This window comes from Penicillium oxalicum, chromosome I (genome assembly GCF_001723175.1).
Source record: "Penicillium oxalicum strain HP7-1 chromosome I, whole genome shotgun sequence".
In the NCBI taxonomy this organism is placed as follows: domain Eukaryota; kingdom Fungi; phylum Ascomycota; class Eurotiomycetes; order Eurotiales; family Aspergillaceae; genus Penicillium; species Penicillium oxalicum.
The window spans coordinates 1596864-1623002 of NC_064650.1; the positions used below are offsets into that span (position 1 = coordinate 1596864).

The 26139-nt window shown below is 50.5% G+C and overlaps 7 protein-coding genes across 7 annotated transcripts; 4 read left to right on the forward strand and 3 right to left on the reverse strand.

Moving 5' to 3' along the window:
• Positions 1–495: 495 nt before the first annotated feature.
• Positions 496–4041, forward strand: POX_a00547 (uncharacterized protein; the record flags this gene model as incomplete). Its single annotated transcript, XM_050109487.1, has 1 exon — positions 496–4041. The coding sequence occupies one exon, from the start codon at positions 496–498 to the stop codon at positions 4039–4041; it is 3546 nt and encodes a 1181-aa protein (XP_049973255.1).
• A 712-nt stretch (positions 4042–4753) lies between these two features.
• POX_a00548 (uncharacterized protein) lies at positions 4754–6034 on the reverse strand (the record flags this gene model as incomplete). The annotated part of the gene is made up of 1 exon (XM_050109488.1): positions 4754–6034. The coding sequence occupies one exon, from the start codon at positions 6032–6034 to the stop codon at positions 4754–4756; it is 1281 nt and encodes a 426-aa protein (XP_049973256.1).
• Positions 6035–10790: 4756 nt separating this feature from the next.
• On the reverse strand, positions 10791–11852 carry POX_a00549 (Protein IMPACT; the record flags this gene model as incomplete). Its single annotated transcript, XM_050109489.1, has 1 exon — positions 10791–11852. The coding sequence occupies one exon, from the start codon at positions 11850–11852 to the stop codon at positions 10791–10793; it is 1062 nt and encodes a 353-aa protein (XP_049973257.1).
• A 350-nt stretch (positions 11853–12202) lies between these two features.
• POX_a00550 (uncharacterized protein) lies at positions 12203–14128 on the reverse strand (the record flags this gene model as incomplete). Its single annotated transcript, XM_050109490.1, has 3 exons — positions 12203–13268; positions 13347–13905; positions 13993–14128. The coding sequence occupies 3 exons, from the start codon at positions 14126–14128 to the stop codon at positions 12203–12205; spliced, it is 1761 nt and encodes a 586-aa protein (XP_049973258.1).
• Positions 14129–15843: 1715 nt separating this feature from the next.
• POX_a00551 (uncharacterized protein) lies at positions 15844–17998 on the forward strand (the record flags this gene model as incomplete). Its single annotated transcript, XM_050109491.1, has 2 exons — positions 15844–16307; positions 16369–17998. 2 exons carry the CDS (start codon positions 15844–15846, stop codon positions 17996–17998), a joined length of 2094 nt encoding a protein of 697 aa, XP_049973259.1.
• A 495-nt stretch (positions 17999–18493) lies between these two features.
• POX_a00552 (uncharacterized protein) lies at positions 18494–21359 on the forward strand (the record flags this gene model as incomplete). Its single annotated transcript, XM_050109492.1, has 8 exons — positions 18494–18556; positions 18676–18737; positions 18797–18847; positions 18917–19551; positions 19611–19909; positions 19968–20399; positions 20480–20721; positions 20837–21359. The coding sequence occupies 8 exons, from the start codon at positions 18494–18496 to the stop codon at positions 21357–21359; spliced, it is 2307 nt and encodes a 768-aa protein (XP_049973260.1).
• Positions 21360–22455: 1096 nt separating this feature from the next.
• On the forward strand, positions 22456–24690 carry POX_a00553 (L-asparaginase 1; the record flags this gene model as incomplete). Its single annotated transcript, XM_050109493.1, has 4 exons — positions 22456–23431; positions 23586–23950; positions 24245–24567; positions 24669–24690. 4 exons carry the CDS (start codon positions 22456–22458, stop codon positions 24688–24690), a joined length of 1686 nt encoding a protein of 561 aa, XP_049973261.1.
• Positions 24691–26139: the final 1449 nt, after the last annotated feature.

The following is a 26139-nucleotide window of genomic DNA, read 5'->3' on the forward strand; positions in this document are numbered from 1 at the left end:
CCATTATTCCTGGGCTCTCTATCAAGAAATGCTTCTTTCTCGTCAATTTCAGCCTCCTAGGTCTGCCTGATCTTCGGCCAGTGTTTCCGGATCCCAGTGGCAATGCCACGAAAGACGAGTTGTGCAAGGAATTAGCAGCGAAGTCTTCCGGCCGCTGGCTCTTTCGTTTGGTGTTTAGGCGCTCTGCGTGGGGATTTCGGGCAGGGGATGTGTTTCAATCACTCTTCTCCTTGGGCTGCGGCGGGGGCCAGCGCTTACTTGCCGCATCGGCCCAGAAATGAAGTGGCGCCTGCATCTATGTGCCTTGATCCAGGGATGATCTGTTCATGTACAAAAGGGTCTCCCGCTTCTAGAAAATGTATCATACCCAATATTTGATCTTTAATACATGGATACAGACCAGTGAAAGTCGTCACTTGTTCCTCGTTTAATTCAGGTCCTCATCTGTGTCCTCGCGGAGTCCTTGGACTGGCGTCGGTTTTGTTCCTGATCATCATGCTGTCTGATATTATCAATCAATGCTGGAATCGATGTTCAAGTGCTTCCCGAGAAGATCGTTGGCAGCCATCTTATTTGCGCAAACGTGTGCTCGTCTTGTTCCTGATCCTTTTCTCTCTGCTTGTTGCCGCCCTCGAAATCCTCTACCATTATTCACAAGTTCGCAATGGTATTGCAGCTTCGAGCGAGGCTCGTCATTACCTTTGGACTTATGGGCCGACGGCTATACTGACGCTGTTGGCCACATTCTGGGCCCGAGTCGAGTTTCAGTCAAAACAAAATGCCCCGTGGCAGTCAATGTTGGAAGCGCCCCAGCCAGCTGATAAAAGTATCTTGCTGGATTATGTATCCGAGATGCAGCCAGTGGCTCTATGGAAAGCCTTCAAGAATAGACACGTCCTTGTCTTCTCTGGGACCTCCTGTACCTTGCTTCTGCAGCTCATGATCGTCTTTTCGACAGGCTTGTTCTCCCTGGAAAAGGTGCAGGTGGACAAGCAACATGTGCCTATGCAGACATTGAGTACTTTCGCTTCAATCCATTCGCAGCTTGCCACAGTTGGGTCTCAACCATACGACATAATAAACGGCATAGCGTTCAATAATCTGACGTACCCTCTTGGCACAAATGGTGATCTAGCATTTCAGCAATTCTCAGCTTCCAATCTGCCTCCGAATGCAATAATCACAGTCCCGATTGATGGTATCATGGCAGATTTGAAGTGTGAGAAGGCAATTCTGGATATCAAGTCTTTGGAGTACTTGGAGGAAGTCAACACGGATGACAATTCAATCGTCAGCTCGAAGCTAGTTCAGCATTACCGATTGAGAACCTCGACCTGTACAGTTGACAACTTTAGCAAGCTGACGCTAGGTCACATTGAGATCAAACAAGCTGGCGTTTTCCAATGGGGAAGCTGTGAGAATACCACGGGCCCAGCTGGTACTCGTGTTGCTTTATTCATGGCCGACTTTGAACGAGCTCCGGCTACACACTCAAATTCAACTGGGAAGCGCCGACGTTACCATTCGACTTATCCAACTATATCCCTCCGCTTGAAGAGATCGAGGAGTTTCATCTGCAAACCAACTCTCAATCGCCTTCAGCTGAAGGCCGAGAAAAATGTAACTGAGCTGTCATCTCAAACACGCATTCACACCATCGCGGTACAAGACGCCAATTTACCTGGTCTCACGGCAGGCGATATCGCGGCTTTTATTTCTGGAAACATCAGCGACACCTCGGGCTTCCGGGGAATCGAGAGCTTTTATCCTTTCCCCAACAACATCCGAGTTGATGACCAATTGAAACTTGGTATGCTTCTTGCCGGAGAGGACACCTCGACTATCGAGACACTTTGGCAAGATGACAATGTGGAGCGAGCGGCTTCAGCTTACTACCGTGGCCTCACGGCCCAATTGCTACATCTAGGGCTTTCTCAAAGGACGAATCTGACCGTCTACGGGTCCGCCCGCTTGACGGAGAGCCGCGTCCTGATGGCAGAGCTTCCTCTCCGTATACTGCAGGCTTGTCTCGCGGTCACCGTGTTGTTCACGGCGACGATGACTACAGTTGTCTTCCGAGCAGCGACAGCCTCCTGGAATTCAGCCCATATTTCCGCGATCGCGGCCGTGACCGCGAACAGTGAAGATTTCCGATCTTCATTGCGGGGCTCTGGACCGTCTTCTGCTTCGCGTCTTCGAAGTCGGTTCGTAGGGAAACTCTACTCTTCCAAGAATGAGTTGGGAGGGACTTCCATCCACGTTTTTGGCAACAGCGAGCGAAATTCAATCACCGAAGAAGAGTACGATGATCAATATCGCGCCTGGAAACCATTCCCTGAACTTATTTGGCGTGTTATTCTTTTCGTTTTGATTTGCTCAGCCATTGCGACTTTGGAAGCTTTGTTGCACGTTTCTCAGACTAACAGTGGCCTTGGCACCGCGTCTCCTTCTAGCGAATATACCCATTACTTGTGGACAATCATTCCTGCTGGGGTCATGTCAGCGTTCAATCTTATTTACGGCAGCATTGATTTCAACACGCGTTGTTTGGCTCCGTACGCGCATCTCAACAAGCCTAAAGGAGCGACCTTTGAAAAATCGATGCACTTGAGTTTTCTGGACTCACATGGTTTCACTATCACTCTTCGTTCCGCCTGCTCGAAAAACTTTGCAGTTCTTGCAACTACAATTGCGACAGGTGCTGCTTGGGCTTTGACTATCGTGGTCAGCGGTCTATTTTCGGCCGTCGAGATACCTTCTCATACTTCTAAAAACTTCACTCGGGTGGGAGGCTTTCCTGATCCCCGAACCATCGCCGGTATCAAACTCAATATGGAAGAAACTCAAGAGGTTGCTGGCATAATGACCTCACAGTACATTTTACAATACAACTACAGTTTTCCTCGCTGGACCTACGACGAGTTTGCGTTTGCAAATGTCACACTCCAAGATGATTTCGATTCATCACTCATGAATGGGTCTTTTGTGGACGTTCGTGTGCCGGCTGTCAGAAGCGCTCCCGTGTGCCATCCGATGAGCATGGCAGAACTGAAGCCGAACCTCACTGCATACACATCCCAAAATCCACCGGCATATCAGCTGCGAGTCCAAACCGAGACATTAGCCTGTCCTGATTCTAAGGTGAATTATCCTTGGGAAAGCAATGTTTTTACCGTGTACAAGCTTGAAGATGGCCCATTCGGCTACTCGATGCAGGATGGCTGCTATTCCCCGGACGTGAGGGTGGACTCACACTCCCATTACACGGAATTTTATGTTTGGGGCCGCATAGAGGCCGGTTCGATCAATTACGTCACAGCGCTGAACTGCATTCAGTTCGCTGAGAACGTGGATGTTTTGACTCGTTTCAAATTGCCAACCATGGAGATTGACGAGGAACATCCTCCAATCGCAGACGAATCTACAGCAAAGCTTGCCCCGAATCTATACATGCCAATTCCGGAGTGGTGGGCACTGAACACAAATGGAGACTATCCTTTACTTGACGGATTTTTCTATCTCCTGATCGCTGGGAAATACGCGATTACACCAGATGATCTGATGAGACCGGAAGGGGATCAAACCGTGATTCGAGCCATCAAACGCCAACACAAACTCATCAACGCTCAACAATTGAGCAATTACACGCGCTCGACAGCAAATGACACAATAAAGCACGCACCCCTTCTTGGCAACATCACGATAACGAACAATCGGAGATTGGTCCAGGACGCCACCTCAACGAGGATTTTGGAGGGACTTCTGGGTGCCATGGTCGTTTTGGGAGTATTTGGTAGTATTATCCTAAATACTGACCGTGTACTGCCGAAAAATCCATGTAGCATCGCGACGGTAGCGAGTCTTTTGGCGGACTCGAATCTGCTGGATCAGTTTTCGCAAGGGCTGTGGGACCCGAACGGGAAGAACCTTGACCAAATCTTTGCTGGGCGTCGGTTTTTCTTGGGCTGGTGGGAATCTAATTCAGCGAGCGGTAATAAGGTGTTCACGATTGACCATGATCTGGTGGAAAAAGAAGCTTGATGCTTGTCGACGGCGGCTGAGGTATACGTAATACAGTGTATACTATCATTGATATACTATGTAGGATATCAAATCATGAGCCACCTCGTGTGAAGAGTGCGCAATGGTAATGTATTTAACGGCTTCACAATATCGGAATGGAGACGAAGAGTGCCACACAATTTTAGGTGTTGGCTTTGCTCTATATAAGCACTGCCCGCAGCGATTTGATTGCGTCCGTGGGTTTTGCAGCCGTGACCTGGACGGATCAAGTGTATAGCTACCGAAAAATAAAAGTAAACTTCAACCTTACCCAATGCATGATAAATTTTCGACTAGGAGGAAATCACTTCAAGACTTGAATGTCACTTGAACGTCCCGAATAGTGTATAGAATGATACATCGGATTTGACTTTCAAACAAGGTAAAAATACTAGCAAAACTGGAGCTTATCACGCAATTGGGCCAAGTATCATTCTTAGCTCCTATGACTAGCCTGACTGGCATTGATTGCAGATGCAATCGCTGCTGTAATGTGGACTGGGCCGAACCCGCCCCAAAGCTCTCGGAATTGTTTTTGGAAACCTCAAAAATAATTTCTTGAAACCGAACTAAGGCCAAGTCACAAAGAATAAACGAGGAAATCAGAACGCTGCTAAATGAACCTTTGAACCTCGATCTCCGTTCTACGAGCAAAAATGCCAGATTGATGGGGGTCACTTCTTCGGGCCTTTTAGTAATGGCGAGCGTGGCCAACACGGCGCTTACGCATGCGCATTTCAGAGGCCGCGCGAGCAACTTTAACCGCCTTGATAGAAAGGTCTGAGCTTTGTCCAGCGGTACACCGGGTACCATATGCCATCTGCTGAGATGGGGTCCATTGTCCATTGGCGCAACGCTGGAACGAGGTACCAGCAAGACAGTTCCAGAGGCCCTCGGGACTGCATGGGCCGGTCAACGCGCCAGCTTCAGTCGAAGAAGAGGAGGAAGGGGCGAATGAACTAGTAGACGATGAGGCTGCAGGCCGAGGCACACCGACAGTGCTTATTGCGACTGGCACGATCGTATTGGCAGGAGCAGTGGGTTCTGTTGACGACGTGGTCGATATCTGGGCCGGCATACTAGTCTGAGAAGGAGATCCGGTAGGAGCGCTACCTGGTACAGTGGAGGAGACAGGCGCAAAGCCAGAGCCAGAGCCAGAGCCAGAGCCAGAGCCAGAGCCAGAGCCAGAGCCAGAGCCAGAGCCAGAGCCAGAGCCAGAGCCAGAGCCAGAGCCAGAGCCAGAGCCAGTAACACCAGCGCCAGCAAAGGTGGGAATACCAGAACACGCGGGAGCACCTTCTGCAATGAGATTTGTGTCGTTCTTCAAGGTAATGGGATTCGGCCCGGGCTGAGGAAAGCGAATGTCGACGCCTTCCAGCGTCTTACAGCCGTTGATGTTGGCCACAAACATTGGCGGATAGTTGGCGGTTCGTTTTTGGACAACAGGAGTAGATCGCTTGTTAGAAGACTTCGTGACAGTCACAGGTGCACAGTTCATGTACATCTCGCGGTTGCCAATGCGATTGAACCAAGTCCAAGCGAGGGTGTACTTTCCAGGAGCAAAATCATCGGGAATAGTGTAATTGAAGAGGGTGGGATTCGGGGCATTGGCATCGCCGCCGATGTTGCCAGCAACATTAGCAGGACAGCCACCCTCAAATGACTGAATCACCTTCCAGGAAGTGGACTTGGAGGGAGCTCGGTCTTCAGTCAGGCTTATTTGGCAGGAGCCGCCGCCGTGGGTGGCCTGGCCCTGGAGATGAAGCTGTTGCGCGACACCAGCCTCGATGAAATTCTCCTTTGTCACTGCGTAGACGTCACCACGAAGCTTACAAGGGAAGTTTCCACCTTGGGAATCGAGCGGAGAGGTGTCTAGCGATTCTTTTCCATACGGAATGGGCAAGGACATTTTCATGTGCGCGTTGATGGTAGTCGCACTCAGGGCGGCCAACAAGAGTTGTGTTGTGAGCATCGTGGAGAAAAATGTAACCTTTTGACTGGTTCGACAGATCAAGATGCAAAATGTGAATTTGATTCGTACCAGGCGAATAGAATTCAAAAGATAAGAGAGTGGACGTTGGTGGTTTGAAGAAAACCAAATCAAGCGAGAAAAAAAAAGAGGGAGGCTTCCTGCGCCAGAAGAATAGATAGGTAGATGATCAGAGAAGACGTGGAGAAGAAAAGCCGAGCATCATGGGAGGGGGGATATATAATTTTTTTGAAAAGGGGAGAGAAGTGTCATGCATGGTAGCCACAAGGAAGATATCCAAAGCAGGCAGCGATAGAAGATGCTGGAGACCAGAAGGTGATAATGCATTTGTTGCTATCGTGTAGGCAGCATCTGCACATGATTTCCGAGCACCTTTGGTCCCAAGCTCCTCGGTTTGCACCAGAGGGATGAGGCATCAACCAAACACCATGGGACAACAATGGACTTTTTTGCACAAAAGACATGTTGCCGCAGAGTAGAACTTTTGGTAGGTTTCATGTAGGGTGTGGAATATTGAAAAAAAAAGTTTGATGATAGAAGGTTAAGAGGGGGCAGGGACAATACCTTTGTTCAAAGAATCAGAGTAGAACTGTGTTCAAACAAGCTCTGCTGATTAAGAGTTGTTTCTTCCAGAGGTGAAACCAACAATGACAATGTCTGGCCCAAAGTATGTACTGATGAAAGTGTTTGCTGCTTGCAGCAAATAAAGTCTATGGGTGAATGAAAGAGTGTTGTTGATCGCCACAGGCGAGGACTACCGACTGAGAAAGATGAAAAGGGAATGGAAGACAGGACTAGCCTGTTGCAACAAGATGTCGAACCGTCAAAGAGAGGAGAGAAGATACAGAAATGTCTGATACAAAAAGAAAGAAGAAGAGACCACGACGATGCGGTGACAACCCTGAATGTTTTATAATCGGCCTGTGTAGATGGCATCAGGCATCTGACATACAGGTGTAGCTACAACCTCGTCATTTTTTTTTTGGTTTTTTGTTTGAAAATATCCGAGTTCTTTTTTTTGCATTATGATTTTTTTTGCTCTCTCTCTCCACCCGTGTATCATCGGGTCCTCGTGGAGTCTGTCAAGTACGACGTTGGTTCGTGCACCAAGCAGCAGCATCCGTCATGATGCAGGAACTTGAACCCGACTCTGGAGCCTGAGCCTAGAGCCTGGAGCCTGAAAGTTCAGTCTGGAGCTCCGACACGACATGACAGGACAGGTCGGACCTCTGCACGGAGTCATCCTAAGATCCGGTGGTCAACCAGTCATCTATCGGATACCCGGTCCGATTTTTAGGGATGGCGCCATGGAGATGCCCGTGCATCGCGGTGAATGGCCCTGTGTAGCGGTGGGACGGCTCCCGTGGCGAGACGAGATGTGTTCACCACGGTCTGAGTGGAGGTGAGATATCCGCACCCAAAGCTGGCATGTTTCAAGTGATACCCGCTCGACTACCGAGAGTGCACAGGGTGGATAAACTCCATGGTCACGAATCATGAGCAGGAATCGGACTGGTGAAGTGGTCAGAGTCTTGGAGTTTCTCAAGAAAGCGGTGGAGACTACTGGAGAGAGGCGCCACTCAGAGGCTCGGAATCACGATCCCCAGACTGGGCGGATTGACGGGTTTTAGCGTCGAGGCGGCTGATGAAGGAGCCAACCAGCACCGAGAGACACACTCGGTCTCTTCCCAATAGACGCGTCAGAACGAAAGGAGGTCCAGGAGCTTCATCCGGGATGTGGTTTTTGTCTTCTCGCACGAGAAAAAAAAAATTGCTGCCTGAGCCAATAACCATGCACGGTTCACTAATAGCAGAAGATGGTATCCTATTTGACAAGCTGGTCATCATCGTCGGCGCTGGACGTGCCGACCGTGAGCTTTGGGCTCCGGATTGGTCGTAGAGCAGATCCGATCATCCAGGCCTCTGTTTCCAGTATGCGGGCCACAGGACAAATGAGACCGCCATGAGGTTCCAAGATCAGAGATGCACAAGACTGCACTACCCAATGACACTGTTTCTATGGATCAAAGATGGATGGTGGATCTAGTTTCATCTTTTTTTTACTTGGTGGCCACCTCCAATCCGACTGGACGACCGATCCTCGTCCCAGTCGGCGGGGAAAGCATCTTTCGTGCTCGGTACTTGCTGGGCAGCCACTGCACTCGGTTGTCCTTGCAATTGACACCACAAGGGGAGATCTCCTTGCGCGCTAATTCTACATCTGAAGGCTGCGCAACCGGATGCAAGATGTAGGAGGATGCAGAATCTATTTAGAGTCATCAACCAGCATGGTCGAGAATGCTGACCTTGTCTTTTTCGCGCCCGTGGCACTCTTGCACGGGCGATACATACATCGTTGTGAGACACACCCACACCTATACCTCTTACCTGAGCACTGGACGGTCTGTTTTCCTGCGAGGCTCCCCATGTAGGTTGGCCAGTCAAGGAGATCTATCTCTTCAGGCTCAGGGCTTGGCGTTCGAATAAAAGATACGACCGCCCTGATTCCACAGCCGAGCTGCATACATCTAAAGTAGAACTCCACCTCGGCAAAAGCTGGAGACAATGCATACATCACTTGGACGACGCCATGCTACCCGGTGGAGAGTTGAAATTGATGGTGCGACTCGGTGGGACGATCGAGTGGGTCTCATCGATGAAGAAAGATGTGGTTCTGGAAGACCGCAAACGCCTCTGTTTGAGACCGATGGGGGTTGGGGTGGTTTTGTTCCACTCTCTTCACATGTGAAGATTGATCTCCTAGGGTAGAGACACAACAAATAGTGACATGTCGAGGCTACATATCTGATGTCATGACGGGGTGTTTTCTTTGGACAGAGTACACGTAAACTACATCCATCCGACCAATTCCTTGATCGATTTTGCATTCCATTCTCATAGATTTCCTCTGCATCAATAGGCTTACAATCACTTTTAATCTGCGCTGCAAATAAGGTACAATAATAGTCCCTATTATATCGTCCATCCATCCATCCATCCATCCATAATATCCAACCTTTATGCTTCCAGAACATCCTGTGCACGGCCCCGCAGTGTTATTATCTTCCGACATATACATTGATCACGTAATAGGATATGATGGTATAGGATTCATCCAAAACCTAAATACTACCTCATGTTTCAGATTAAAGTCCTCACAGAAAATCTTCCTACTTGAGTCCCGGAGTCCACCTAAAAGGTGGTTGTCTATGTTGGATTACCTAGTAGCAGGCAATGTCACATCCACTGTCCTCGACCTCGGCTGATCGGGTTTGCTCCACAAATTCCACTTTTAAAAATACAAGACCTACTCTATGCCTTACTTGTCTGGATTGAATATAGTTGATTATGCTTTTTGCAACACATGTGCCAACTACAGGCATACTCCTGTACAGTCCTGGATCTCATCTCGCTTCAAGATTTGTGTCTCCACAGATATCCAAGGTGGGTCCTTATGGCAGGTTGTGGCGTTGTTTGGTAGTTCAGGGAGAAGTTGAGACCGAGCTCCAGCCATCGCGGCCTTGGTAGCCCGATATTTCATTTCTACCAGTCTACAGTCGAGACTCGGTTTCACTGGTTGATTCAGTCTACTTTTTCTGTCAGGTGATTTGCCAAGGCCAAGTGGAGTATCTACAAATTGTAAGTTGGAAAAGATCACCAGGAGCCTCCAGCAAAATACATATGCTCTTTGATGGTGTTCAGGGCAGTTTTAAAACCATCCATGTAGGTAGAGGGTAGTATTGATACTTGTTTACTTGATGGCTTGCTTAGTAGGTGCCAGTGTACAGCAGTAACGATCACATCACTTGATTGAGAATGTTCTATGCCAGTTCATGAGCGTACATATGATCGTATAGATTGCTGGCAGCGAGAAAGAATGCCAAAAGTACCGGGCTCCAAATGCATGCATCAAGGGTAGACGACATAGGTCACACGCGAGATGACAGTCCTCGGTGTAGGAATCGAAATATGACGACAAGATACAACTTGTTCAATGGAGGCTGGATCACTTGAGGAGGTCTCATTCTCAATCTAACTCATGAGGTTGCACCCATAGCGGAGATGGCCGTTCCAACGACCGACCAGGGGCTAGCATCGGCTTCTTCGTATGCCCTTTGCATACGCAACGTCAAACCTTACTGAAATGAGGCATCATAAATTCACAACATATATTCAAACTTCAGCGAGAGTCACTGATCTGACTCCTAGCAGCTCCGTCGACCCCACCGAGCACTCTCAGTCTCAAACGCCCTGATCCTCAGATATATCCAAGGAGATTTGGAGCCGATCGGAGGCCGTTCTCGCTCCGAGGAGAGGATCCAACACAGACAGGGACAGAAGCCTAGGGTATCGCATCGAACTTTTTGTGTGGCCAAGAGTCTCAGTTAGAGTGATTCAGCAGGCAGGGTCGCATTCCCATCAAGATGGATGCCTGTGGCACAGAATTTAAAGGAAGATTTTGTAGAGCCGGGTTTATGAGAACGGAAAAATAAACTCTCACAGGGGCTCATCTCATGCGCCAAAAGACACGCAGTCAGCACGACTGTCTCTGGGAATTGCCCGTGCGAAGTGTGTGTTCGACTAGTCGATGATGCCAGCTCGCGTGCCGAAATCCCTCAGCTCACAAACCAAGTCGACTCGATTCCCTCCCGTTGCGCCGAGTGGCAAGCGTCCGGCACCACCAGGGCAGGCAATTCTTCCTCGAAACGCGGCCTCGGAAATTGTAGCACCCAACAGCTCATTTCTTTCCCTTCTTCTTGCCTTTATCAGAAATTCTTGTGTTCTCTTCCCGGTTGAACCCACCCTTGACCAGCGCATCGCGGCCGACGTCGTTGATGAGTTTGAATCTCGCTGGCCCCAACTGAATCCCACCATACCATCTTGACACCACGACAAGCACATTCCACACATCCATTAACTGCATCACATGCAACAAGCGACCGCCAGCAGCAGTCTCCCCATCATCGTCGTAGTCTTGAATCACCTTCTCTGATGCATCAGACTCGGTATTTCCGTTCGATGCGTGAAAATCACCTTCTTTACTCTGCTTGATACGCCACGCACTGATATTGTGCGTGGCAGCTGCGACCTTTTTGTCCGTCACGGTCAAGTGGTCCAGAAAAGCCTGCGCCTGCGTAAGACTCGTCACTCTGACTGCCCGGGCCAAAAACACCGATTTCTTTTCGGTGATCACGTCCGAAAGAACCCAATCCGGCGGCAGCTCGTGTCCATGCTTATCCTGAAGAGAAAGGCTCATAAGAAGTTCCATCGTTGGTTTCGTTTTGGTCCCTTCAGAACTCGTCGCATGATGAGACGACTGTGTCTCATCGGCATGGTGTGTTGCCTCCGCTGACGCAGACTCCTTGGTTCCTCCGATATTTAGCTCTGGAAAGATCTCGACTGCTTCGCTGATCACATCGAACAAGCACACCGCGCCAGGTTGCCATGTTCGCTGTATAATGCCTTCCAGTACGTCCACGGCAATTTTACCCTCGCCTCGGGCTGCGGTTGACGCGGTCCCGAGCACTTCAGGGCAAGTCTCGGGATATGTGGCTGGGAATCCCAGACGAAAGGACAGATGTGGTTGTTCAGGGATTTGGAGAGTCACTGTGGTTCGTGCGCCATCGTCGGATGATTCTGAGGAATGGCCGAGATCGAGAGTGCCGGCGGGGGTTGTGGTGGCATTGGATTTCCCCAGCCCTGTGTGGGTTACCGTGATGGTGTCAGGTTCGTAGATCGCATTGATGGCTTCAATTTCTTCGGCAAGCTCTTTGTTGGGTATATTCTCCAGCGCCGACATTGTAAGAGATCCTTCTGAAGAACAACAAAATTAGCACCCCGCGAGGATTTTCCCCCTCCACGTGCTCATGCGGAGAAATGACATCCATCCCCACACCGTGCAGCCTGAGGCATTCAGATAACAGAAAAAAAGGGACTTGAGTTTCAGTGTATAAACTATGTAGTAGCAATAAATTGGTTTTTTTACCTCTTCTGGAAAATACTGAAAGATTGAACGACGTGGTTCTCGAGGATCAAATGTCGTGTCTGTTTCTTGTATCTAGGCCTCGCGATCCTCGGCAAGAATTTATATATCTTCAGAAATCGCAAAATGACTTAATCTCAACCAAAAAGCAATCTCTCATCCCTTCATCAGCAGCCAGGTCCTAGAAAGCTAATTCCCGGGTTCAGCTGCAGAGTCTCCATTGCGAGTGCCTGCTCGTTCTCGTCGTCCTCAAGACCGTCAAGATTCTTGCGCTTCCAGAACGATCGGAATCCATCGATCAGTCTGTTCGAATATGACGTGACGTCATCCGGGTCCATCGGTGCAAATGACACGCGGATGTATCGATGCTGCTTCTTGGCTGAACTTGGTCCGGCTGCGAAGATTTGCCCTGGGCCCACCAGGCATGAGTGTGGCTTTTTGGTCAAGTGCAACCAGAAGGCCTTGGACAGCCTTTGCTCGCTGTATTTGCTTCGCAGCGGATGGTTCTCCAGATGAAGTTCGATCCAGGCGAACATGCCTCCCTTTGGCCAGACAAAGTCCAACATCTGCGTCCGCTCAATGACCTCCCATTCGTCGATGGGGTCGACGACGGGAGATTCTTCGGCTTGGTCCGAGTAAAAGAATTTGTTCTCCTCAAAAATGGTGCACATGGTGTTCATGCGTTTCTCGTAACCTCCTCGCAGGCCCTCCAGCCAGCGGACCCATCCATCCATGTGCCAGTTTGGCTGGTCTTGCTTGGAAAGAGCATGGGCTCCTTTATCCTTGAGCTGTTCTCCAATGATAGTTTGAGCGACGATCGACTGCACAAAACCTGAAGGCTGCTGTGTTGTCACCTCGGTGATACGGGTGATTCGCTCAATGACCGCGGGCTGCGCAGTGATCCAGCCCAGGCGACTCCCCGGCGCGACAGTCTTCGAAAAGGTATCGAGTCGTACCACACGCCCTTCCGTATCAATTGAGAGATATGAAGGAACCAGGGAGTCTAGAAAAGCGTAGCCGGAAGACTTGCCCTCGGCGTTGTAGCTGCGATTGTAGGGCGTCGACATGGCGGCAGGGCCGCGATAGTGGGCTTCTTTCTCATAGGCAGACGGGAACTGCAGGTTCCAGTACGGTTCATCTTCCACAATCACCACGTCGAATTTCTGGCAGAGAGCGTAAATCTCCTTTCGTCGCTCCATTGACAGGTTTGCTCCTGTCGGATTCTGACCGATCCTGTACAACAGTCAATTGGGGGTCCCTTGCCAATTTTCTCCAGGAGAAGAATCTCCAAAACCACAGCCTGGTACTCACGTTACTGTATACATCAGATGAGGGCGTCGACCTCGGCGGAAATCCCAGTTTCCCAACACATCTGCCAAGCCACCTTTACCGTGTGCCAGCATCCCCTGGGCATCCATAGCCACAGTCACGATATTCAAGCCTCGCGGTCGGACAGTCTGAATGGCGTTCATGTAGGTAAACTCCTCACAGAGCACGCCCTCTCGCTGCTGGATCCAGTCCCGGTCGGGATTCCAAATATTCGTAAACAGCTCCACAGCCTTGGACAAGCCATCGGTATTACCGCATGAGAGCACAATATCTGGACCCTTCGCATAGGGGACGTTGGGATGGAGATGATCGCGGGTAAATTGTCGAAGGAATGTGAACAGAGGTGGATAACCCTGGGCCGTACCATACTGCAACGCCGTGCTGAGATCTATCCTTTGAGATGGATCGGTCGTGGAGACCTCTTTCGGAATGACGAGTCGATCAGCTTTGCTATCATTTTTGCTGGATGGTTCAAGGCGCTGTGGTCGAGCGACGGTCGCTTCCAGGGTATCGTAAGGAAAATACGATGGATGGGGTAGACCTGATGCATGAGAGAGAGGGAGAAAAAAAGCAAAGTGTCAACGGTCAGCCACAATCCGAGCCTCAGTAGCCGAACGTCAATTCCTACCTCCTGCAAAGTTGGCAATGCCGGGAATAGTGAAGAACCTGTAGAAACTCTTGATACTGCTTGGGGCTCGATTCTTGGCCGCATAAGAGTAGTGATGCGACAAATCGACTGGCGACGCAAGTTGAGTGGGTGCCATGGCGATCGCTGCAGCTCAACGGTCGTGCATATGCCCCCGTCTGATGATTCTTTTTCTCCGAGGTTGACTGTCACAACACCAAAGAAAGTAAGATTGGTAGACGGATGGGACGCAAATTGAAGGGAGAGAAGTTAAGAGATATCAGTTTTTGATCGGCAGGGAGAAAAGACACCTTCCCTGAGTGATTTCCATGAATTGCCGTACCTCAAACCTGTTGGAGTTCCCCCGCACGATTTGGCCGTTTAAGCCGAGTGTGCTTGATAAGCATCAAGTCGCCAGAGACTAGGGACTGTCCTCCGGACGGCCAGTGGGTCTTAGTTCCAAGGCCACAAGGTGGAGAAATGAAGCCAGTGGTCGATTGATTGGAAGGAGATAAGGCCGACAAGAGATGGCTTAATCTCACGCTCTGGTGGATTCGCGGACTCCATGGAGGTTTACCTGTGGCCTAAATCAAGCCTCTGTGATTATCAGACCGTTTGTTGTCCGGAGAGAGAAACAGAGGCTGACTTTTTGATCAACAAATCCAAAAACCAAATTTCACTGAACACTGGTAGTAGATTCGATGAACATGAGGAAGAGGTTCAACAGCCTGAAGCAATTGGAATCTAGTGTAGCATAACATTGATGAAAGCTGTTCCTCCAATGAATCTTTCTTTGATCGCCAAAAGAAGACTGTTCTCTACGCTATTGAGTCACTGAATCAAGTGAGTTGCTTGCAATCACCAAGATCTTCTCACCAGTCACCAAGATCCCCGAGCAGAAATTTGTCTGGTGGATCCTACAGCATCCGAAGGGAAAGAGTGGCCACCAGTAATCCATCGATACCAACAGTCTAGATGAAGGGTCCAATGGGAGGAATCGAGTCGGTGTTTGCTTTGTTTGTTCTATTGTCTCCCACGTGTAGTCGTGCACTGGATTAATGTGCGATTTGTACTGACACACTTTGGACACTTATCTCGTTTTTATCGATATTTCATTGAAGTAAGTAGGTACCAGATAGTGCTCAGTCTGTCGGTCTACCCAAAATTCAGTTTAACAGCGACTTTTACCAGTGAAAAACCTTCGTTGACAAAGGGTAAACGTTCGACCCAGGCGCTACACACATACCGTGGGAGGAAGTACAACCTCAAAAGTGATCCTGTTTATGACGTGAATCATCCGGACTCAGCAACAAGACCACGAGGCGTTTCAGTCTGTCTCGTCTCAATTCTGCCGTCGAATTAAAATGTGGAATGTGACATCAATGGAGCACCTCTTGGAGGGCTGGCATACTTCAGTACAGCACTCGGGTGTGTCTCGAAAGTCGCCACCGGGTCCCGTTGAACAGTGCTGATTGGTCAGCCACAAAGCAACACCGCCTTGTCAACGAACATCCCCAGATTCGTCTCCTTCAGCTGTCTGCCTCACAGGGCTGATCTTTTCATTGCATCTTCTTATCCCCTTGCGCGTCGGTCATTTACAAAGATCGAGTCGATGTGATCAGTTGTAAATCTATCGCACTCAATCTTATCCTTACCTCGTTTTCATCCTCCCAGAGCCTCCTTTTTGGGGGCCAGTCAAAGCGTTTGATGCTCCGCCCTGCCAATCCACTCTTTGGTGATCCCCACTTCTCGCATCGTTAGCGCCGACCGCCTCATCAGTGAGCAACATAGTTCCTCGACCGGAAGGGCGTCTCTTCTTCATATCACTCTCTTCTTCGCAATCTACCCTTAGCCATGATAGGTGAGGGCCGTGAAGAGGCTGCTCGTCTCTATGTGCCCCCTTTACAGGAAGACGAAGAGAATTCCACGGATCCCGACGCTTCCGAAGATTGCCCGCCCCCAGATGTCGAAGCCGGTAGTTCACTGCCGGTGTGGCTACAGGAATCGTCCAAGTCCTTTCGCTGGGGTTGGGTTCCATTACCTCTCAGAAAGGCAGGTCGCGCAACGGTGAAATGGATCAAAGGCCCCGACCCTCCACATACACTTCTGCTCCGTCCTCTTTTTCCACGCGTTCAAGAGTTACCCGCGCAATATCTTGACCATTTCTTCCCGAAGCGGAAGCAGAAGCTTGCTCTTCTGATCTTTCTCTACGTGGCATGGTTTGTGCCATGGTCACTCGTGATTTTACATTCGCGATCCTCCGGATACATCGAAGGGTACGGAAAGCTACAAACTCTTTCCTGTGGGACCACGTTCTGGTGAGTAGTAGTTCCGCTTTTCTGCATCAAACTCGAACAGAAACTGAGTCTGTCATCACAGGGCATTTGATAATGGTTGTGGTATCAACGGGAATGACTGTCGCCCCTTCTCGGCATCGACTCTAGCGTTTCGGTGTCCCGCAAACTGCCGCGACTGGAAGTTGTTGGAGCCCCATGTGGTGGGTAACCAGACGTTCAACTACCAACCTTTGGTGGTGGGTGGTCCCGTCTCGGGCTCTCGCGACTCGGCGATATACCGAGCAGACAGCTTTATCTGTCAAGCTGCGATCCATGCTGGTGTCATTTCGAACAACGGTGGCTGCGGGGTCGCCCAGCTCGAAGGCGCAGCACCCTCTTTTCCTTCAGTGGAGCAGCATGGCATTCGATCCGAGTCTTTTCCATCCACTTTTCCCAAGTCGTTCAGTTTCCCTGAATTACCTTCGCATCAGTCGAGTTGCCCTGCGGACCCGCGCTGGTCGCTCCTCGGGTTGACTGCTGCAGCGGTGGGAATTCTGTGGCTTTTCTGCGCATCTCCGCCAGTACTTTTCTTCAGCGCTTTCTACATGGTGTTTTGCCATACAGGTTTGGTCGCCGACCCGCCATCATATCCCTATTTGTCGGATCTGGTTTCAACGCTGCTTTCTCGACTGCTACCTGCATCCTTTGTGATATACGTGCTGTACAAATTCTGCGCCGCTCCTCTTCTGCAACCTCTTCGATCACCCATCTACCAGTTCGAAAAACTGCTGCTGTTTCTGCCAACCCTCTTCATAGGGGCGTTGAATAACTACACGTTTGCACGATTGATACCCCTGCAGCGCTTGACCCCCATGGATATTCAGCAACAGCCTGGCGCGAAGCTTGCTCTGGCGATCGTCATCCCGACGGTGATTGTCATTATTCTTAGCCAAGCATGGATGATCCGACAGGGTGGCCTGCTCCCCCGCTATCTCAAGATCTACGGGTTGATGGTGTTGATCATCCTCATTTTGCTTCCGTTGCCGGGGCTGCGGCTGCGCATTCACCATTACATCCTCGCTATTCTGCTCATGCCCGGAACTGCGTTCCCCACACGTCCCTCGCTTCTCTACCAAGGGCTGCTTCTTGGTCTATTTATCAATGGCGTGGCCCGGTGGGGATTTGCCTCTATTATCGAGACCCCAGCAGCCTTGGGAGAATTGGTCCCAGGACGCGCAGGTCAGGGCTGGTGGGGCTCTACCTATCCCAACATTACTGCATCTTCGGTTCAAATAGCATTACCTCACCCGGTGGCAGGGACTACGCATCGTGGCAATGGGAACATTACCTTTTCCCTCTGGGAACACGAGCGTATGGCCCAGCTCTCCGTGGACGGTATTTCTGTTTTGCTGAATGACGTGGAACGTTGGCGTGGTTATCTCGACGAGGACCCCGACGGAGAATTCACCTGGCACCGACATGGACACGAAGGCCTAGAGCTCAGCTCTAGGTCGGTGTCCATGTCCCAAGGAAAGAATGACGGAGAGTTTGACGTGCAGTCAACTTTGACACCGAGATACAACACTGAAGACGACAAACGGGACAGTGTGCCGGACACATTATTCTTCCGTTTTGCTTTCTTGCGTGGTGCCGATGCTGGCGCGTATAGTCCGGCCGGGGTTTGGGCCAGCGATGGAACTTGGATTCCACCACCTCTCCCAACGGAAGATTAGTAGACCTGACATGATAGATAGATCACCGTAGAGTGAGATTGCTCAATACAGTTATTCCTTGTCAAAATTAGCATTTGTATACCCCTATGACAATGACGTATGTCGAGCGTGCTCTCTTCTCAAACTGGCCTCGGGTATCACAATAGATAAAAGTGCAAGAGACGCAAACTGTAGGATGCATTCGACTTCTGTTTTCTGAAATTGGAAGTGGTGGTGGGCGTGCGGGACAAAAAGAAGGCACCGAAAAGGGTAAGCGCCAGTGCTTGGCTCCGTCTCTCAAGGCCGAGACCCGAGTGCCGAGCCCCGAACGATGTCTTATCCAGGTCTTCGATGGCACGTGGCTACCACTCGCCTCATCTCCAACAGACAAGTTTATATTCTCCCTCTGCGCAAATGAATACGACTGCAAATCTTCTGAGCTGTGAGGAACTGACGAATAATTAGAGGTCTACGAATAGTTGGAGTTCTACGATTCTGAAGCGGTCAACGTTTGTCATGGAGCTGGAGAGTTCAGACCACGAGGAGCGCGATGCGCCAAGCGCTTTGACCCGACGTGCGGTATGTTCGGCAATCAACTTTCCCTAGCCTGAGCTTTGAAGAGGAGCAAGTAAGACGACAGCATGCGATCGACTGCCTTCAAGTGGGGAGGAGATTGAAAGCCCCCATGAATCCGCCAGGTTGAGACGCTGACAGTTATGGTCTACTTGAACATCAGTGCGACCAATGCCGTCTTCGAAAGGTGAGTCAAGCTTTCCTCTATCTTTGCTGAATATTGTAAGTAAATTAACAGCATCATAGATCCGGTGCGACAAGCGCAGTCCATGCTCGAATTGTCGGAGCTCAAGTATCGTATGCCGATCTACCGGGGAAGGACAGAGAGCTGAACCAAGACGTCGAGTTCTGATCTCGAGTCAATAGTATGTCATCTTCTCGCGACAGTCTTGTGACCCTTGGCACCGATCGTTCGTTGACATTTGACCTTAGTGAAAAGAAGATTGACCTCATTGAGGAGCGCCTCGCAGGCGTTGAGAAGACACTACAACGCCTCGGAAATATCGAGAATTCTCTGAGAGAACTTCTCATCGCGTCTCGGCAACACAATGGACACACCTTTACCACCAGCGCCACTACGACTAGCACAACAGTGTCATCAACGGCGCCACCTGCTGGATTTCTTCCCAAGGCCCATTCACCAGAATCTAGATTAGATATTACAGATTCTAAAGGCCCGAGTTATACTTCGAATCCTGCCATCGAAGAACATGAATCGGTCCCCCAGTTCGAGGGATATTCCTCCCTCGCAGCACATTCCACCTATGCCAAGGAATTTCTCGAATCAGCAGTCTCCCACAGCACTCCTGAAGTACTGTCGAGCCCCAAGATTGGTGAGGCTCTTATGTCACTGAAGCAGATCGTCGAAATGCAAGACAAACACCGCGATGGCGGAGTGCGGAGAGGTCAACTCGCCAGTCACCTTGGAATGCGTCGGGATATTCGCAAACTAGAAATGCCGCCTCTGCCAGTCGTTCTGAAAGTTCTCAAAAGGGCCAAGGGTAAGATTTAATCGAATTATAAATTGCTCACACAAGACAGAAACTAAGTGCAGTCACAGAATTCCCGCCATGCTGCTTTGGAAACTACCTACCCTTTTTCACGGTCGATTACTTCATCTCCAAATGCCGAGCAATCTACTTCGCGACAGAGGATTATTCAGACGCCACGTTTATTATCTCCAATTTTGGACTTAATGGTATTTTTGTGGAATTTGGATTTGACGAAAATGACCCTGGTGTCAAAGCCGAATACCAAAGATATGAACAGATGTGCAAGGATAATCTCGAAGCGGCGTTAGCGAGCTTGAACCTGTTGATGCCGATCACTCTGGAATCAGTCGTGGCTCTTGCTCTTGGAGTAAGTCGTTCTCGATGTAGCCCAGTACCATGGAGCCCAGTCGCTAATCCAAGACTAGGCCATTCACGGAATCGAGATCTCGAAGCCATCCGTCGGCTGGACCTTTGCCTCCACTGCGGTCCAAATGTGTCAAAGCTTGGGCTACAGTCGTCTTTCATCAATGGAAAATGATCCTCTCGAGCTTCAACGCCGCAAACAGGATCTCTTCTGGTCCGCGTATACCATCACGAACATGATGGCCCTTCGTGTGGGACGAGCCTCTGTGGTGCAAACTTGCGATATCGACATACCTCCACCATCCGAGTGTTTTGTGAACATGGGAGTGTGGAGCAATGTCTGTGCTATCTGGGCCCGACAGGCTATCATACAGAATGACATCTATGTTAATCTCTACAGTCCCGCAGCACTGAATCAGCCCGAGAGTCAACGCGTGATGCACGCACGGCGGCTCGCCGATGAGATGAAAAGAGAAGTTCTTGAGCCCTTTGAGGTAAGAACTTGCGCAGTCTTAGTCACCCTGGGAAAACCGGTACACTCTTAGAACATCGATACTGACACTTTTCAAATCAGCAAATCATGATCGGGGAACTCAACATATCCGAAGTGGACTTTATCTATCTCCGCTCTGACGGTGTGAGTCGTCTGGCAATTTTGACTCTGATCTATCGTGCAATTCCCGCCGAGCCTGGGACGCCTAGCACGTTTGTTCCAGAGTGCACCGAGACTGCAAGAGCTGCGTTAGAGCTGCACCAAGCATGTGTGGGAAGTCTGAAGGAGGCTTCCGAGACGCTGCGCACTTCCTATATGCACTGGTCAGTTTGATTTTGGCTTTGACTTGAGTAAATCTCTTGCACATCGACATTTAAATCCTTTCCCGCTCGAGCTCTCCTCCTTTGACACCCTTGCTGACCTACGCGATCTGACCAGGGCCATTCTCACATCTCCATTTGTCCCGTTCATCGTGATCTTTTGCCATGTGATCACCACGTCGGATCGAAGGGATCTCGCTCGCCTGGAGGCATTCACAGCGTCACTACAGCCGCTCTGCCGATCCTCTCAATCGATCGACCGACTCCACAACCTCTGCTCAATGTTCAGTACCGTCGCCCGCCTTTACGTAGAAGCTAAAGCACGCAAACGTGCCGGTAACGATCACGGCATGGGCGCCGTGGGTCAGGAATTTGACGCGTATCTGTCCGCTCTTGGCTTGGCTCCTGGAAATGTCATGGCGCAGAATGCCTGGGGCGGCCTGACACCAGATGGTTCGTCCTCGATGACTTTTAGTCTGACGGATTCATCACTCCCAACGCCAGGATTCGGGGGCTCTGGGATGGACTTGTCGTCCATGGCGGGTATTTCGCAGGCGACGCAGCTTGGGAATTGGTTCTCGAGTAACCAGTACATGATGGGGTTACTGGAGGAGGATTTATTTCAATTTAATCCGTCTTGAGGCCCGATGGCAGGCCCTATATCAGTCCTGTGTAGTACAGACTACACTGGATATACTGTAAAGAGGTACATGTCCTGGACACACAAGCAATCCTTACATGGAAATCAGATACCCTCAGCTCAGTCATGATCCTTTAACAAATCGCATGGTAAGGGGAAAAAAAGCAAATACTCGTCGCAGCTTCACGTGGTCTTCCAAGTGCTCCCCGGGAAAACACATGTGCGGAAAATTGATTATGCCTGCCGATCCTCCTGCTTTCCATTTGTCTATCTTCGTCATACTACTCGAGTCTGGCCCTTTTCAACCCTCTTCTACAAAATTTAACAGCACAACTTCTGGATCTATGTAAAATTTCGACACGCTTCTCTCGCCGAAATCGCAACCGGTGGATCCCGGGGGAGGGCGCCGCAGTTCCAACAAGGTTGGGCCCAGCCTGGTGAAAGTGGCTCTATCGTCAGTCTCTTTTCTCCAATGAGATGTCCGTACGTAATACGGTCGGAGGTGCAGTTGGAGTTCTCGGCCTCGCGACTCAATCATGATTTTCGTCGTGGAGTACATTGCATGAGTACGTGGATACCTTCAATTACTCTCTGAAACTTTTTTTTTTTTGCTTCCGGCGTGATTTGGTCTGTGGGTCCGATTGCTTCGTAGACCAGATATTTGTGCGACTTTTCCTGATGCAGGGAGCCATTGACAGGATCAAAGTGCGGTAGGAAGAACATTCCACAGGAAAAGAGGGAGCGAAGGAAGGAAAAAAAAAAGAAAGGATCTGAGTTGGAACCCTTGTTGACCCACACGTCATCCCCCACAAAATTCTTCGAGTTCCCGAATATTCTCGGGCGAGGGGCTGATCATTGGGGTTATCGTCGGGTTGCATGGTGTGCCTGTTGAACTCCGCGTGATACTGCCGCTTAGATTGCCAACGGATTGTATAGTTCATTGCCCTTGAAGACATTCCACGACGCGCCCTGGCTTGACTGGACGTGTGAGAGTCTTCTTTGCGCACTTTGGCAGGAGCTGGTCTTGTCGACTCGTTTGTCAAGAGAGATCTTTGTCTTTTCTAGCATCGCAAACGAACCCCTACTCGATGCCCAATATGGAGTCATCCTCGTCGAGTCCGGTGGTGTCGAGCCCCCCGGAGCTGGCGATCCAGGAGTCGCGCGTGTTGATCATCATGACGGGAGGCACAATTTGCATGCAGCCCTCACCTCATGGTTTCATTCCTGCGCGCGGGTTTCAAGAAAACTGCATGGCCAGAGTGCCCTGCTTCAATGACGGGTCTGCGCCAGACGAGATGGATGTGGTCACGAATGAAGGACGGGACATCACGGCGCACCCGAGTCTTCGCACTCCAGTCACGACATATGGCCGCCAGGTACGCTACACCGTCTACGAGTTTGAAGAACTCCTGGATAGCAGCTCGATCAATGCGAAAGGATGGACGGAGATCGCACAGACCATTTTTCAGAATTACACCTTCTTCGACGGGTTCGTCGTGCTCCATGGCACGGACAGTCTGGCGTACAGCTGCTCCGCGCTCAGCTTCATGTTGCAAAATCTGGGCAAGCCCGTCGTGTTGACGGGATCGCAGGCGCCGATGCTGCAACTCCAGAACGATGCCACAGATAATCTGCTCGGGTCTCTGGTGGTGGCGGGCCATTTCATGATTCCCGAGGTCTGTCTGTATTTTAACAACAAGCTCTTTCGTGGAAATCGGACGACTAAAGTGGCTGCGAGTGATTTCAACGCCTTTGACTCGCCCAATTGCCCCCCGCTGGCGGTCACGACATCGATGCGCACCAATGTGAAGTGGGACATGGTGCATCGGCCCACGACCCTGGAGCATTTTCGCATTCAGACGAACCTCGATACTGCCCATGTCGCGTGCCTGCGCATCTTCCCCGGCATGAAGCCGGAAATGGTCGACGCCGTGCTCAAGCTGGAAGGACTCCGGGGCCTGGTCCTCGAAACTTTCGGCGCTGGCAATGCTCCTTCGGGACCAGATAACGCCATGATTAACGTTTTGGCGGCTGCCATTCGACGAGGGATTGTGATTGTCAACGTGACTCAATGTAAGCTATATCTGGACCCCCCCCCCCCCCCTGGACCTATACAAGAGAGAGGGGGAGAGAGAGAGAGGAATAGTGGGGTGAACAGATCCAAAAGAGATGAAATGACTGACCGTTGCGTGAACTCTACTTTTCTTTTTGGATGTTCTTCCCACAGGCCTTACAGGAAGTGTTAGTCCCGTGTATGCCACCGGCATGAGTCTTTCCCGCGCTGGCGTGGTTGCAGGTCTCGACATGACCACCGAGGCAGCTCTGACCAAATTGGCCTATCTCCTTGCCTTGCCGGATTCGACACCCGAAACGGTTGCCAAGAAGATGTCTGTTTCTCTCCGAGGGGAGTTGACCGAGTCCTCCTTGCCTGTCTTCCGTCACCCCGATGGTGCGCTGCCCGAGCGCGTGCAGACGCTGACGGCGATGGGATACGCCATTGCCCACGGGGATCTGGAACGGGTACAGGCCATTCTCAAGACGGAACATCACTGGTTACTCAACGATGCGGATTATTCGGGGAACACGCCTATCGTACGTGGAAACTTTGCTTTCTTTTTCTTTTGATTTTTTTTGGAACCTGCCTGGCATCTATCTGGTGTCTTTATCTCCTTCCTTTTCCCTACCCTGTTGTTTTTTTTTTCTTGATTTGTTGTTTGGCTCTTTTGGCTTCTTCCTTATCGGTCGATCTTTGATCTTGGCCGCCCGTCGCACCATCTCCTGCGCTAGCTTACCGCCGTTGTCCCCTTTGTCTCTTTTTGGGGGGGTGGGGGGGGTGACATGCTGAATGTCGGCTGACCGGTGACTGACTCTGCGTCTCTTATCTAGCATCTGGCGGCGACTTCCCCAGCCATTTCGATACTCCACTTTCTGCTGTCGCACGGGGGCTCTGTCCACCTGCGCAATCGCAATGGTCGTACCCCGCTGTTCCTGGCGGCGAATGCGGGCCTCTCGGAGCATGTGCAATTATTGCGGAGGTCTGGTGCGCATCTGCACTCTGACGAACGAACCCGGCGGCTGAGCTGCTGGCCCGCCGGCGTCCTGGAGTCTGGGGTTTGGCGGGCATCGACCCACCGGAGAGCAACACCCACACGCACCCGTCAGCATGACGAGACTGACCGGAATAAACCCGCTCCGGCGGCCGGTGGACGGTGTGTGATCTCTTCTTTTTTTTTCGTCCCTCTCTTGGCCCTCCCGCCAGTCGCCAATGACAAAGCCCAAAATAAAAAAGACATTTCACGGGTCTTATCAGCGGGAGCAACGATCAGATCTGATTGCACTTTCACATTGCCGAGGCGAGAGCATCAGACAGAGGGGCAGGACCGAGGATGACACGAGACCACCCAAAAGAAAAAAATAATCATGATTTAATTTCTTCTATTCTCCTCTCCAGGGGAGTTTTCAGTTTCAGAGGGGGCACCAGAAGATGGAGCAGCGACGACTCAAATTCATGAGATGCAACGCCACCAACTCTTCGATCTTGATATCGGGGATCTAGGACCCGACTCCGCGTCTGCCATACAGTACACACTTGGAGTCTATTGTGCCATCGTATCACTAACATTGTCCAGTCACTGTGCAATGTCCGGTAGAGTCGAGCAGGCCACTCCTGCAAATATAATCCTTCAAAGTCGGTTGTCTCGCTACTCAGTACTCCGTCCTAGTACTCAGTAGTGAGTGCGGACTGTCCGCCCGGCACACCTGAGATCCTGGGAAGGAGCCAGGACAGCGCCGACAGGACACTTAGAGGAAAGCCATTACGCATGCGCCCAGTGTGATGTTACGTGTGGGATTCTCTTCCTGTCGGTCCGCGGAGATCGGGTGCTGCCGCGCAAGGAGGGGCAAAGGGCGGGGGAGGGAAACAGAAGAGGATCGTGAGTGGGCGCTTCGTAGGAAGAAAAAAAAAAGTGGAGAGAGTCTCGCCAGGGTCCAAATGCCTTCGGTCCAGCGGGGATCTCAACAGATCCTGTCATACAGCATCGGACTACTGGACTCGCCCGTCGACAGTCAAGTCAACAGGACGATGAATCGTCTCTACAGTCAATTCGTACAGGACTTTTCGACATGGTTTCCTACTGGAGTGCTGCAAAGTGTAATCCCTCCCGATACCGTGGCTTTCGCCCCCATTGATCCTGCGCAGAGAGCCAGAGAGGTGGGAGGGTGGTATTGCCAATATCACGCAATCCCAGTGATATCTGGATCTCCACGCTGGCAGACGCCACACACACGCACTCACTCACACGCAAGATTGAGTATACGAATGTACCTCACTATATCGACCTGCATTTCCCGGCGACCTCCTTCAAGGTCGGATCTCTCCGTCTCGATCTAAGAACAGAATACCGAAATCCAAGGGGTTTGTTTTTTTTTGGTTTTCATTTTTTTAGAAAAAAAAAAAAAAACTAAAAACTAAAAAGAGGGAAGAGGGAAGAGATAGGGAAAGACAGTAGTAGTCACTAGTCACACTACTCCCCAAATCCAAATGAGCTCGAGTCTCTCAAAATCCCACTTTGTGTTCAGACATGGTTCCATCGATAGACTTTGCGGGGAGGGGTTTTTTGCCCATTTTTTTCATTTCTCTCTTCACCTTTTCTTTTCCTTTTCTTATTCTCTTTTTTTGAAAATCAGCAATTTTGTTCATCTTGCGCTCTTTTCCCGCAAGTCTTCTCCCCCTCCCCCAAACCGGCGTCTTAACCAAGGTCCATCTATCCACTTCTGCCTCT